Source organism: Macaca fascicularis, chromosome 19, assembly GCF_037993035.2.
Source record: "Macaca fascicularis isolate 582-1 chromosome 19, T2T-MFA8v1.1".
NCBI classification, from domain to species: Eukaryota; Metazoa; Chordata; class Mammalia; order Primates; family Cercopithecidae; genus Macaca; species Macaca fascicularis.
In genome coordinates this window covers 46,692,156-46,707,023 of record NC_088393.1, presented here as the reverse complement: position 1 = coordinate 46,707,023, position 14,868 = coordinate 46,692,156, and the positions used below count along the sequence as shown (strand labels likewise).

The window sequence follows — 14,868 nt, the reverse complement described above, 5'->3', positions numbered from 1 at the left end:
AGCCTCCCACAGAATAAATCTACTCGGTGATAATATTGTCCTTGGTGCCCAAGTCCCTCAAAGCTGTGGCCCCTGTGGCGCTGTCCGTGGTGCTCAACATTGGTGCATTAGGCCCTGTAAATACAGTGGCCAGTGAGGGGCCAATATGACAGAGTAAGAGAGGAATTTAGTTTGGTTTTCTTTTGTATTTGATAGACAATAGACAAAATCTCCATGATGAATAAAGCAGAAATTAAACTAGGATTTTCTTTTTCTTTTCTTTTTTTTTTTTTTTTTTTTTGAGACAGAGTCTCGCTCTGTCACCCAGGCTGGAGTGCAGTGGCCAGATCTCAGCTCACTGCAAGCTCTGCCTCCCGGGTTTATGCCATTCTCCTGCCTCAGCCTCCTGAGTAGCTGGGACTATAGGCGCCCATGACCTCGCCCGGCTAGTTTTTTGTATTTTTTAGTAGAGACGGGGTTTCACTGTGTTAGCCAGGATGGTCTCGATCTCCTGACCTCGTGATCCACCCGTCTCGGCCTCTCAAAGTGCTGGGATTACAGGCTTGAGCCACTGCGCCCGGCCAAACTAGGATTTTCAAACCACAATTTCTTCAGTGCCCTCTCTCCTCACTTCTGTTTAACATAATATTGGAAGGCCTGACCAGAGCAATCACGCAAGAGAGAGGAAGAAAGGGTGTCTAAATACAAAGAAAGGTCAAACCATCCTTGTTTGTGGATGTCATTATCGTATATCTAGAAAACTCCATAGTCTTTACCCAAAAGATCCTTAAGCTGATAAACAACTTTAGCAAAGTTTCAGGATACAAAATCAATATGCAAAAATCACTAGAACTCCTATATGCTAACAACAGTGACAGGTAGGGACAAATCAGGAATGCAATTCCATTCAAATTTGACTTAAAAAAATACCTAAAAATACAGCTAATCAGGGAGGTAAAAGATCGTTTACAACGAGAATTACAAAACACTGCTTAAGGAAACCAGAAATGACATAAATATAGAAAAACATTCCATGTTTATGGATAAGAAAAATCAATATCATTAAAACAGCCATAGTGCCCAAAGAAATATACAGATGCAACGCTATTTGTATCAAACTATGAATGACATTCTTCACAGAATTAGAGGAAATACCATTTTAAAATTCACACGGAATCAAAAAAAAAAAGCCAAATAACCGAGGCAATTCTAAGCAAAAAGAACAAAACTGGAGGCATCAAATTACCCAACTTCAAAATGTACTACAAGGCTACAGTAACTAAAACAGCATGGTATTGGTATGAAAACAGACACACAGACCAATGGAACAGATTGGAGAGCCCGAAATAAGGCTACACACTTACAACCATCTGATCTTTGACAAAGCTGACCAAACAAGCAACGGAAAAAGGACTCCCTATCCAAGAAATGGTGCTGGGAGAACTGGCTAGCCATATACAGAAGACTGAAACTGGACCACTTCTTTACACCATATACAAAAGATGGATTAAAGACTTAAATGTAAAACCCAAAACTATGAAGACCCTGGAAGACAACCTACACAATACCATGCAGGACATAGGCATGAGCAAAGATTTCATGATGAAGATGTCAAAGGCAGTTAGGAGAAAATCAAAAATTGACAAACAGAATCTAATTAAACTAAAGAGCTTCGCACAGTGAAGGAAACTATCAAGAGAGTAAACAGACAGCCTAAAGAATGGGAGAAAATATTTTCGAACTATGTATCTGAAGAAGGTCTAATATCTGGGCGTCTATAAGAAATGTCAACAACTTTACAAGAAAGAAACAAACAAACCCATAAAAAAGTGGGTAAATAACTCAACACAGTGGCTCATGCCTGTAATCCCAGAACTTCAGGCAACCAAGGCTGGTGGATCACTTGAGTCCAGGAATTTGAGAACAGGCTGGGTAACATGGCAAAAACCTATCTCTACCAAAAATGGAAAAAAATTAGCCTAGCATGGTGACACGCACCTGTAGTCCCAGCTACTCAGGAGACTGAGCTGAGAAAAATCACCTGAGCCTAGGAGCCAGAGGTTAGAGTGAGTCAAGATGGTGCCACATCACTCCAACCTGAGCGTCAGAGTGAGACCTGTTTTAAAACAAAAAAGGTGAGCAAAGGACAAGAACAGACACTTTTCAAAAGTAAACATACAGGTGGCCAACAAGCATATAAAAAAGCTCAATATCACTGAACATTAGAGAAATGCAAATCAAAACCACAATGAGATACCATCTCACACCAGTCAGAATGGCTGTTATTAAAAAGTCAAAAAAGAACAGGTGCTGGCAAGGTTGTGGAGAAAAGGGAGAACTCAAACATTGTTGGTGGCAGTGTAAATTAGTTAACCCATTGTGGAAAGCAGTGTGGTGATTCCTCAAAGAGCTAACAATAGAACTACCGTTCAACCCAGCAATCCCACCACTGGGTGTATACCCAGAAGAATAGAAATCATTCTGCCATAAAGACATAGGCACATGAATGTTCACTGCAACACTATGAACAAGAGCAAAGACACGGAATGAACACAAATGCCAATCAACGACAGATTGGATACAGAAAATGTGGTACATGTACACAATGGAATACTATGCGGTCCTAAAAAAGAATGATATTATGTCTTTTGCAGAAACATGGATGGAGCTGGAGGCCATTATTGTTAGCAAACTAATGCAGGGAACAGGAAACCAAATACTGCATGTTCTCACTTATCAGTGTGAACTAAATGATGAGACTCATGGACATCAAGAGGGAAATAACACACACTGGGGCCTACTTGAGAGTGGAGGGTGAAAGGTGGGAGAGGGGCAAAAAAAAAAACTCTTCAGAGTACTACACTTAGTACCCAGATGAAGAAATCATATGTACCACAAACCCCATGACACGAGTGTACCTGCATATGTACCCCTGAACCTAAAATAAAAGGAAAGAAAAATCAAACAAAAGCCATAATCTCACCTTCCTCCCACAATCTGCAGGAGAAACAGTATCTCTGAAACTTTTATTTGCATGAACACCAAGAGAAAGGGAAGGTATAGCTAGAGTCCAGGTGTGTGACAGTCAGGTAAGAGTGGCCCTCACCTGGCACAGCCAAGCAGCCTAGTGTGGAATAGGTTCATGCAAGAAATTTATCTACTTCTCTCCACAGAGTCACTGCTCTACCAGAACATTTAAAAGCAGACAGAATCATTACCTTCTAGAGCAAATGTATTTCCCCAAAATCTCCAACTTTTTTTTAGCCATTGTACAAATTGGGAAAATGTACACCTTCTGGGTATATTCTGCATAGGTGAGAAAAGACTTGAGAGGCATAAAGGCTGGGCTTTACAACCACTATCCGTCACTCCATCATCCTTATCTATGCATTTCCCTCGTAACCCAACCCACAGCCTGGTACCTCCCCCACTGTCATTTCCGCTGCATTACAGACACAGACCTGCAAACAGCTATGGTTGTGACTGAATTTCTTCTTGACACCTAAGCCTTTCTCAAGTTGCAAGGAAAGCTTGCTGGGAGGAACTTGGAATCTGGAATGAAGCCAGAGGGCAAGGCTGAAGTGAGTCATTTAAATGCTGCAACTCAGAGATTCACTCAGAAGACTGGACTCAATTCTGAAGGTCGCCCAGAAGGAGAGAACAATGTCCTCTTTACCTGTGAGTTGAAAAGGCAGAGCCTTCAAAAATTTCGTGTCACAGAAACCAAGAAGGAAGCGGGAGATTTTCTGAGAAGAAAATATGAGCATTTCTCCTGTGAATGCTTTACTCAGAGTTAATGATGTGTGGAATAGAAACCCTGAGGCTATGCTATCTGTGACACTTGTGGGGCTTCGGGTGTGGACCCTGGACCAGTGTGACCCTCTATGAGCATGAGGTGATGTCTGATGAGAGTAAAACTCTGCTGAGATGATGTGACTTTAAGTGGGAGGTGGATGACCCCCCAGGATGAGCACGTGTGTGAATGGAGAGTAAGGGAGTGAGTGGGCTTTGTTTCCTGTCTATGATGTGAATATGTGTGTGAGCACAGCCAGACCAGTGCATGAGCATCGTTATGTGCACAGTGAGCAGGTGTGTGTGACTCAGTGAGTGGCATGGCTCTGTGTGACTCTGTGTGTGTGTGTGTGTGTGTGTGCTGGGATGTGACTGTGTGTTGAAGTAGGATCATGCATGTGGCTTTCTGCACACGTGAATGTTTCTCCCCACACAGCAGCACCTCTGATGTGAATCCCAGGTGGCTTAACTGGTGGGGATCTTGGAGATTGTGAGTTACCAAGGACTTGTTTCAGATCACTTGTGAGAGCAGAATGTATGGTCAGTAGATGTCTCTTCCCAGTAAGAGTGGGGAAGAGGAATGCAGACTATGAGGGCGATGGTTTCTCAGGTGGGGTCTGCACAGAGTGACCACTGTTCTTGTCTTCCAGGCTCAGCTTCCCTGTCCCCAGTCCATCCAGTTCTTCCCATTGTGGAACAGCAGGGTGTGCAGATACTGGTTTGCTAGGAAAGGACATTAGAGGCCATGGTTTCAGAGACTGAATCACGTAAAGTATCCACTGTAAGCTCTATCTGAACTGAGACTAAACTTGTTCTCCACCCATGAAAGAACAAGTTAAGTCTCAGTTCAGAAGGAGCTTATGGTGGATATTACTCAATCAAGCAGCTGGGTTCACTGACTCATGGCTATAATCCCACCAATTTTGGAGGCAAAGATGAGAGGATAACTTGAGGCCAGAAGTTTGAGACCTGTTTGGGCATCATAGTGAGACCCTTTCTTTAAAAAACTTTAAATATTCGACTGGCAGAGTGGCAGGCACCTTTCTCCCCAGCTATTCAAGAGGGGGCAGATGTGTGAGGATCACTGCAGCCTAGGAGTTTGAGGTTTCAGTGAACCATGATTGCACCCCTGCATGTCAGCTTGGGCGACAGAGCAAGAACCTATCTCAAAAGTACAGAAAAATCATCTCAACCACTTGTAGTCATCGTAGAAATCAATCGTTCCCTCCAGTCACATCCCTGACCCACAGGCTTCATTTGTGCAAGTACTGGGGCCGTGCTATCAGCAATGTGTGCCCCTTCTGGGAAGGACGTCCATTTCCCTTGATGATTGCGATGCATTTGCCTCCCACACCCAAGGGTTTCCTGTTCTTTCATCATTTCTCTCTCTTTCAACAAGTGTTGTTTCCCACTGGAGTGAATGTTTACATTCTTACATTTACAAGTCCTATTTTAATTTTCAGAGTTGAGAATGAAGGCAGGTCAGTGTTTCAGGAGGACTCCCCGGTTCTGTGAGGTCACCCCTAAGAGGCCCTACCCATGACAGGGATTAGGGTAACACTTTTACATGTATTAACTCTCTATTACGGAAAACATCCTACAAAGTAGAAATTCCTGATCATTCTCCTTGTCCTAGGGAAAATGGGGATGGAAGAGTTCAAGTAACAAATCTAAGATTGCACTGCTAGTAAAAGGCAGAATGACGACCGGAATCCAGGCATCCTGGCTCCTGAACGCTTATTCTTAACTATGGGTCCACCATATCTTCAGGAATATGGGGCCCTGACTGTGGTAGGCTGAAAGGGGAGAGTCCACAGAGCCTCCCTTTCATCTCTAACCTCCTGCACTATGGGAATATGTTTCAGGAGGGGAGACTGCACCTGACCCTGCACCTCTCACTTACTCTCAATACTCTGGCAGGTGCCATACAAACTGCCTGTGTCTTTGTCTGTTGGTTCCTGCGTGATAATCAAAGGGACACCAATCGACTCTTTTTTTTTTTTTTTTTTTTTTTTTTTTTTTTTGAGACGGAGTCTCGCTCTGTCGCCCAGACTGGAGTGCAGTGGCGCGATCTCGGCTCACTGCAAGCTCCACCTCCCGGGTTCACGCCATTCTCCTGCCTCAGCCTCCGGAGTAGCTGGGACTACAGGCGCCCGCCACCACGCCCGGCTAATTTCTTTTTGTATTTTTAGTAGAGACGGGGTTTCACCGTGCTAGCCAGGATGGTCTCGATCTCCTGACCTCGTGATCCGCCCGCCTCGGCCTCCCAAAGTGCTGGGATTACAGGCTTGAGCCACCGCGCCCGGCCAATCGACTCTTTTATGTGAGTACTCCATGGTCCAATGGAGGGGTTGGAGAAGAAGGGAGAATATTTGCTGAGGGCTTGACCTTATGTGTAGGTGATGTGGAAATGTCTAGCTGGCAGGATGGAAGCCCCATACAGGTGCCGGTCCTTGGAGTCCCTCCAGCACCAGGCATGAGACCTGTAGCAACTGCATGTGGGCCAGCCACAGGGCCTAGGGAAGGAGGACACTCAGTGGGTTGGGGCTGTGGCTCTTTATCAAGGGGCATCGAATTTTCAGGGAATAAACAAGTCATAGGCCCAGGTCAGCGACTGTGACTCAGTTTTCATCTGGGGATGAGGAGCACAGAATCTCCCTGCTGGGGGCACGAGGAGCTGAAGCATCATCACAGGGACCTGGCCATCAGTATTATCAGGGAGACATTTTCCCCAAGTAAAGGGGGGAAGGGATTTGTGTGTATGTCTAGTGTGTGTCTGCACAAGGGAGGGACCTGCCCAACATTCTGCATGCTTTGCCCTCAGCAACGACCCACAGCTGCAGGTGGATTTCTACACTGACATGGATGAGGACTCAGATATTGCCTTCCGTTTCCGAGTGCACTTTGGCAATCACGTGGTCATGAACAGGCGTGAGTTTGGGATATAGATGTTGGAGGAGACAACAGATTATGTGCCCTTTGAGGATGGCAAACAGTTTGAGCTGTGCATCTATGTGCATTACAATGAGTACAAGGTGAGCATCCCAGGAGCTCCCAGCACCCAGACTTTGTGGGTTCCCAAAACGGGAGGCAGCTCTCATTGACCTGGCCTCAGCAGTCCCTCGGCGTCCATCTCCCATAACTACTCCTGCCCCTGGTTTTCATCACAGAACACCCCCTGCTTGCAGTGCCATCCTCAGCTCTATCCCAAATCTGACCAATGTCAAGGTCAGCTCACCTGACATTTCCCCCAAAGTTGAGAATCTCCTCTGTCTTTTCACATAGTGCTCATTTCTACTTATGCCATTATTTAAATTTTCATTTAGTTGAGTGAATACAATATACTTCAGAAAAAAAAAAAAAAGATTTAAAAAAAGTTGTTTAAATCAGTCAAAAATTAAGTCTTTGTCTCATTTTGGGGCCCGAATTCTACTCATAGGAAAAACACTATCAGAGCTCTGCTTTCGTTCAAAGAGGGTTTTTTTGTTTGTTTATTTGTTTGTTTGTTTTCTTGAGACAGAGTCTCATTTTGTCGTCCAGGTTGGAGTGCAGTGGCATGATCTCAGCTCACTGCAACCTCCACCTCCAGGATCCAAACAATAATCTTGACTCAGCCTCCCTAGTAGCTGGGACTACAGGTGCGTGCCAGCACACCTGGCTAATTTTTGTATTTTTAGGGGAGACGGGGGTTTACCACTTTGGCCAGGCTGGTCTTGAACTCCCAACCTCAAGTTATCTGCCCAACTCGGTCTCTCAATATACTGGGATTACAGGCTTAAGCCACTGTGCCTAGCCCTTCAGAGGAATTTTTTTGCTTATGGAAGCATATAGATATGTCTATGATTTCATTTGTTTTTAAGCAAATCCTGGTATAAGTTGCTCTACACATTACGCTTCAGGAACTAAGTTGATTTGTTGCCAAAGAATATATCTCGAAGACATTGTCAATCTATGATGCTGCTTCAGATTTTAAAGACTGCATAATATTGCATTAAAAAGTTTACCCAAAATTGTTGAACCTGGCCCTTTTGGGGGCATTAAATTTCTTTCCAGTATTTTGCTCTCACAAATGATGCTGTATTAAGTTTTCTAATCAATCCTTTTGTCATTACCAACCTCCCAATACTTTTACTAGAAGATAATTACAAAAAAATGAAAATACTGGCTTTAAAAATGTGTGCATTTCAAATTTGAAAAATTAATATTAATAAGGTGACTTTCTCCATAGCCTCAATATAAAGAATATATCCATACTTCCTGGCTTTCTCTAACGAGTAGACCAAAACATTCACATCTTATTCAGATTCAAGCGAGGGATCTTTTCCTATGCTTAGAAGTTGTTGAAGGTAATATCCTGTTTTACAAGAACTGTTCTCCTTTCATTCTATAAGAACACTGGGTTTACTTCTTTGCCACTAATACGTCAGATGTAGGTTACTCCAAAGAGAAACTGTGCCATCAGTAGTGAAAAGCAATCACAGTTCATGGAACTGAAAAGTATGCATTTCAATGAACATGGCCTAGCACTAACCCTGTGGCAGGTGCTGTGTGAGATGCAGGGTCTCAAGTTCCTGAGACACAGTCCCTGGCAACGGGTAACTTCCAGGTTAGAAGGGAGGCTGAGTAAGCAGAGACTTTGTGACACAGAGTTTAGAACTTCACTAGAGGAATGAGAGGAAACATTAGAAATAAAATCAGCTACTGTCTCAAATAGGCACAAAATGTCATCTGTAAACAGAAGTGTATCTAATACGTTAACTTGCATAACGAGGGGTTTTCTTGGGGAATGTTATTGGTACTAGGGCAGAGTGGAGAGGAGGCTGAAAACTGGTTTGGTGGCATGCTGTCTTTCTGATGCATTTTTCCTCTTGTAGATAAAGGTCAATGGCATACGCATTTATGGCTTTGTCCATCGAATCCCGCCATCATTTGTGAAGATGATGCAAGTGTCCAGAGATGTCTCCCTGACCTCAGTGTGTGTCTGCAATTGAGGGAGATGATCACACTCCCTCATGTGAAGAATCCCTCTTGTTGAAGAATCCCTCTTTCTACCTGACCATGGGATTCCCAGAGCCTGCTAACAGAATAATTCCTCCTCACAATTTCCCCTCCACTTGGTCATTAAAATAGCACGAAAACTCACATGATTTGGTTCTTGCTTTAAGAGGGGGAAAGAGGATGTGGTCATCCCCAAGGGGGGCCAGGGCATTCTATGGGAGGCATCAGGAAATCAAAGGGGATAAACCTTCCTGTGACAAAGGGAGTGAGTGACAAGGTCCCTGGAATGTCTGAGAAGACATTAGAAACAGCATCCTTCTATAGCACGTAGTTGACATCAGACAGTCTGAACTAAAACACTTACCCAATCTCAAATGACTCATGGCACTTACATGTTAGGTAGCTGTTTACAGTCACACAGGTGTACGTGGTGGCTTTGGGGGAAATCTGTAACTTGAGGAAAATTATGTAAAATTTCTTAATTTTTTCCATTGTTCTCAGGATGCTTACTGTGTATGAACACTGTGCCTGGCTTTGTGTGGGCTGCTACGAAGGAACTGGAAAAAAAAGATGACAAGTTTTGCATGTGAAGTTTTCAACCCAAGTAATAGTTTAGAGAATCACTGGAGCCCAGTGATTTCCCTTAAAGAATCCCAATTATTCTTATTTTCAAATATTTGAAGATGGTTTCACTTTATGTGTGGAGAATCCAGGGGTTTCTCTTTGGAAATAAGTGGTCATGATTTGAGATCAGAGAACACATAGATTATTATTGGAATAGACACAAGTCATGTACATTGACACAGTGAGCAGACCCTTATTTGCTGCTTTTCCAGCGATGAATTGCAGCACAGCAAACCTCACAACACATATTGGCTAAAAGCAATCATTTATTTTTATCTCTCCCAGCTTTACAGGTTTACTGAACTTAAGTGAGTGGTAAATCATGTGACGGGAGTCACGTTTTCTGAGAGATCTTTGAGGCTGGGATTTCAGAGGATGCCTCACTCATGTCCAACTCAACACCAGGACTGGGTGAACACCTAGAAGCTGGTGAGCTATCTCCTTCACTACCTCACCTTCCCATTCATGACACTGATTTCCTTAAATCATGAGAGTCTCATGGTTCTGGGACTTAATAAATGGTGACTGGCTTTCACCAAAGAAAGCCTTCCAAAAGGCTCATGGAGAAGGTGTATGGCATCATAGGACCTACCTTTGAATGGCAGACAGTGTCACTTCTATGGCTTTACATTGATCAATATGAGTCAAACAGACAGCCCTAATCAGAAGGAGAGGACTCCACAAGCTGTGGTTATTGTGACTGTAGTCATGAGGAGCCATCTTTGGCAACTAGTTCCACTCACAACTACTTCCTGCATACCAAAAACACTAACCCTGTAAGAAATCTCTGAAGGCATTACAATTATAAAAACAGGCTCAGAGTAAAGTGCAATATCTTATCTGATCAGGATGTGGTGTCTATGATGTGACTACAAATTATCACTTGCAATCTCCCACAACATGTGCACCAAAGGGACACAAAATCTGCTTTATACAAATCGAAGAAGACTGAAAGAGACAGGAAAAATGCAATCAACACATATATTCTAGAGGGGCAAAATAAAATAGACAGCAGTCCATATTTTTACTGAAACCAACCAGACACCTATTTTCATTTTCTCCGGGAATGTTTCTCTGTAGCACTTGTCCTCACCCTCCATTCTCAGCTTCTGGAGTTCCTACCAAGATGGTAGAATGACAGCCCTTTTCCCACTACAAGAGCTGTGATTATCTACCGCATAGCATGTATGAAAAACCACTTACAAGAAGAGAAACAATATATCACCTAAAAATCAATGAAACCAGAATGAAGAGAGTCCCACCAAATAGCCTCTTTGTTTGCAAGAACCATCTCAGGTGTCATTTTCTCTCCCCATGTTCATTGCAACAGTTTCTGCAACTCCAACCTCTCTCATGGGTATGCCTCTCTCCTCACCCCTCATTTAACCGAACATCCAGACACTCTGAGGTGCCAACGCACAGTGAATGACACTCTTCATGCCTCTCTTCCTTGTTCCATTCCAGGATGGAATAAAATTCCCTGCCCTCTCACTGGAAACTCTTGTGTTCTGATGAGGTACACTCTCCTCATTACACCTTCCCTGTCACAGTCTTGATCACTTCTCTTTTTGATAATGGATCATAGACCCTATCACCAGCATGGAATTCATTTCTTGTGGAATTATACAGTTTGTGCTCTGAGAGGATGAAACCTATCCTGGAACCCCTGGCTTCCTGAGCAGAAAATGACTTGGAGTTTATATCTACTTGCTGCTTGCCTGGCATCCATTTTATTTGAATAACCAACAGAGACCTAAATTCCAGCCCTGTTAGGCAAACACACAGTGACTGCCCTTTCTTGAATGATATTCACCAGCTCAGTGCACTTCCTATGGGCCATTCATTACATTCATTTTTATTCAGCTACTACTCTGTGCTCATGGTAGCCAGGAATGATATCTCAGATACAAAGAGATGACATAGAGTCCAGGGCCAACGTTCAAACTAACAATTTTTTAATTGCCTCTGGAAACCTATTCAACATCTTTCTTCATCCTGCTCAATCCAAATTCATGATCTTCTCCCAGCAAATAGGGCATTGCTCAAGAAGGAGAAAGCCATTTCTGAACTCTAAAGCTTCCTCATCTCAAAGATCTTTTGGTCTTCCCAGTTATTGCTAAAGCTCCCAAAGAATAAATATACTCTGTGATAATATTGCCCTTGATGTCCAATTCCCACAGCATTGCTATTCCTCTGGGATGCCATCTGTGATACTACTAAACATTGGTGTATGTGGGCCTCTATTTGCAAGTGAGGGGCCAAGAAGTTGGAATAAAAGAGAAATTTAAAAATTTTTCCTCAATTTATTTTTACTATTTTTATTTTAAGTTCAAGTGTACATGTGCAAATTTGTTATATAGGTAAATCCCTTGTCATGGGTGTTAGTTGCACAGATTATTTCATCACCCAGGTACTAAACAAAGTACCCAATAGTTATTTTTTCTGCTCTTCTCTCTTTTCCCACCCTCCACTCTCAAGTAGACCCCTGTTTGTGTTGTTCCCTTCTTTGTGTTTATGCGTTCTCATCATTTAGCTCCCACTTATAAGTGAGAACATACAGTATTTTTTTTCTGGCCCTGCATTAGTTTGCTAAGGATAATGGCCTCTAGCTCCACCTATGTTCCCACAAAAGACATGACCTTGTTCTTTTTATGGCTGCATGGTATTCCATGGTGTATATGTACCACATTTTCTGTATTCAGTCAGTCATTAATGAACATTTAGGTTGATTCCATGTCTTTGCTATTGTGAACAGTGCTGCAGTGAACACTCGTGTGCATGTGTCTTTATGGTAGAATAATTTGTATTCTAATATTTATATGTATTTTTGTTTCAATAATTTGTGGGATCCAGGTGGTTTTTGATTACATGGTTACATTCTTTAGTGGTGATTTTTGAGACTTTGCTGCACCCATCACCTAAGCAGTGTACACCGTACCCAATATGTAACATTTTATCTGTCACCCCTCCCACCCTTCCTTCGAGTCTCCAAAGTTCATTATATCATTTTAATGCCTTTGCATCCTCATGCTTTAGCTCCCACTTATGAATGAGAACATACAGCATCTGAGTTTTTATTCCTGAGTTGCTTTACTTAGAATAATGACCTCCAGTTGTATCCAACTTGCTGCAATGGCCATTATTTCATTCTGCTTTACAGTTGAGTAGTGTTCCATGGTGCATATTTACCACATGTTCTTTCTCCACTTATTGATCCATGGGTGTATATACATATACACATACACACATATATATACACACACACATATATGTATATATGTGTGTATATATACACATATATACATAATATACACATATATACATATATGTATGTGTATATATACGTTATATACACATATGTATATATACACATATAAATCCTATATATAGATAGATAGATATCTCACAGTTTCTTTATCCACTCATTGATTGATGGGCATTTGTATTGGTTCCATGATTTTGCTACTATAAATTGTGCCACAATAAACATGCGTGTGCAAGGATCCCGTTTGAATATTGACTTCTTTTCCTCTGGGTAGATACCCAGTAGTGGGATTGCTGGATCAAATTGTAGTTCTACTTTTAGTTCTTTAAAGAATCTCCACACCGTTTTCCATAGCAACTATACTTATTTACATTCCCACCATCAGTATAGAAGTGTTCCCTCATCACTGCATCCATGCCAACATCTACTGTTTTTTGTTTGTTTGTTTGGTTGGTTGGTTGGTTGATGGGTGGGTGGGTGGGTTGATTGGTTGGTTGTTTATTATGACCATTCTTGCAGGAGTGAGGTGATATCGCATTGTGGTTTTGATTTGCATTTCCATAATGATTAGTGATGCTGAGCATTTTTTCATGTGTTGTTTGGCCATTTGTATATCTTCTCTTGAGAATTCTCTATTCATGTCTTTAGCCCATTTGTCAATGGGATTGTTTGTTTTTTGTTTTTTTTTTCTGCTGATTTGTTTGAGTTCTTTGTATATTCTGGATATTAGTCTTTTGTCGATGCATAGTTTGTAAGTTTTTTTTTTCCCACTCTGTGAGTGGTCTGTTTATTCTGCTGATCATTTCTTTTACTGTACAGAAGATTTTTAGTTTAGTTAGGTCTCATTTACTTATCTTTGTTGCATTTGCTTTTGGGTTCTTAGTCATGAATTCTTTGCCTAAGCCAGTGTCTAGAAGAGTTTTTCAAATGTTATCTTCTTGAATTCGAATGGCTCCACGTCTTAGATTTAAGTCTTTGATCCACCTTGAGTTGATTTTTTAATATGATGAGATGAGAATCCAGTTTCATTCTTCTACATGTGGCTTGTCAGTGTTCCCAGCACCATTCACCATGGTGTTCTTCCCCCACTGATATGGTTTGGATCTGTGTCCCCTCCCAAATCTCACATCAAATTGCAATCCCCAGTGTTGGAGGAGGGACAGTGAAGTCCAGGCTGAGGAGGTCTCAGGTGGAGATAAAGAACTTATTGGAAGTTGGAATAAGGGTCACTCTTACCATGCTTTAGCAAAGAGACTGGCAGCATTTTGCCCCTGCTCTGTAGATCTGTGGAACTTCAAACTTGAGAGAGGTGATTAAGGGTATCTGACAGAAGACATTTCTAAGCAGCAAAGCATTCAAAAGTAGCTTGGCAGCTTCTAACATTTTATGGTCATACGCAGGAGAAAAGAGATGATCTGAAACTGGAACTTACATTTAAAAGGGGAACAGAGCATAAAAGTTTGGAAAATTTGTAGCAAGATCACATGGTAGAAAAGAAAAACTCATTTTCTGGGGAGGAATTTTCAAGTTTGCTGTAAACATTTGCGTAAATAAAGAAGAACCAAAATAGCAAAAGCCTTGAAGGCATTTGTTGATCTTCACAGAAGCCCCTCCCATCATAGACCCAGAGGCCTAGGAGGAAAGAATGGTTCTGTGGGCTGGACCCAGGGCCCTACTGCCCTGCACCATCTTGGGACACTGCTCCCCGAGTGGCAACTGCTCCAGCTTCAGCCATGGCGAAAAGGGTGCCAAATATGTTTCAAGCTGCTACTTCAGAGGGTGCAGGCCAAAAGCCTTGAAAACTTCCATGAGTTTTTAAGCTTGTGGTGCACTGAAGGCAAGATCTGAGGCTTGGGAGTCTCTGCCTAAATTTCAGAGGATGTATGGAAATGCCTGGATGTCGAGGCACAAATCCACTGCAGCGGCAGAGACCTCATAAAGAACCTGTACTAGGGAAGCACATAGGAGAAATATAGGGTTGAGCCCCCACACAAGACCACATCGGGGCACTGCCTAGTGGAGCTGTGAAAAGAGGACTACCATCCTCCAGGCCCCAGAATGGTAGATCCACTGACAGCTCACACTATGTGCTGCGAAAAGCTGCAGGCACTCAATGCTAGCCTGTGAAAGCACCCATGAGAGCTCTACCTGGCAAAGTCACATAGGCAGAGCTGTCCAAGGCCTTGGGAGACCACCCTTGGCATCAGTGT

At 42.6% G+C, this 14,868-nt stretch overlaps 2 protein-coding genes across 2 annotated transcripts in view; one reads left to right on the top strand and one right to left on the bottom strand.

The window, feature by feature from the left end:
* LOC107128627 (small ribosomal subunit protein uS14-like) overlaps positions 1 to 14,868 on the bottom strand; it is a 108,512-nt gene that overhangs the window by 35,843 nt on the left and 57,801 nt on the right. The gene's annotated exons all lie outside the window — the stretch shown is intronic.
* On the top strand, positions 1,302 to 8,913 carry LOC102116978 (galactoside-binding soluble lectin 13). The gene is given in 5 exon segments (XM_065535111.1): positions 1,302 to 1,410; positions 3,487 to 3,657; positions 5,657 to 5,768; positions 6,596 to 6,806; positions 8,646 to 8,913. Coding segments are annotated over 5 exon segments (720 nt in total). The 3' UTR covers positions 8,763 to 8,913.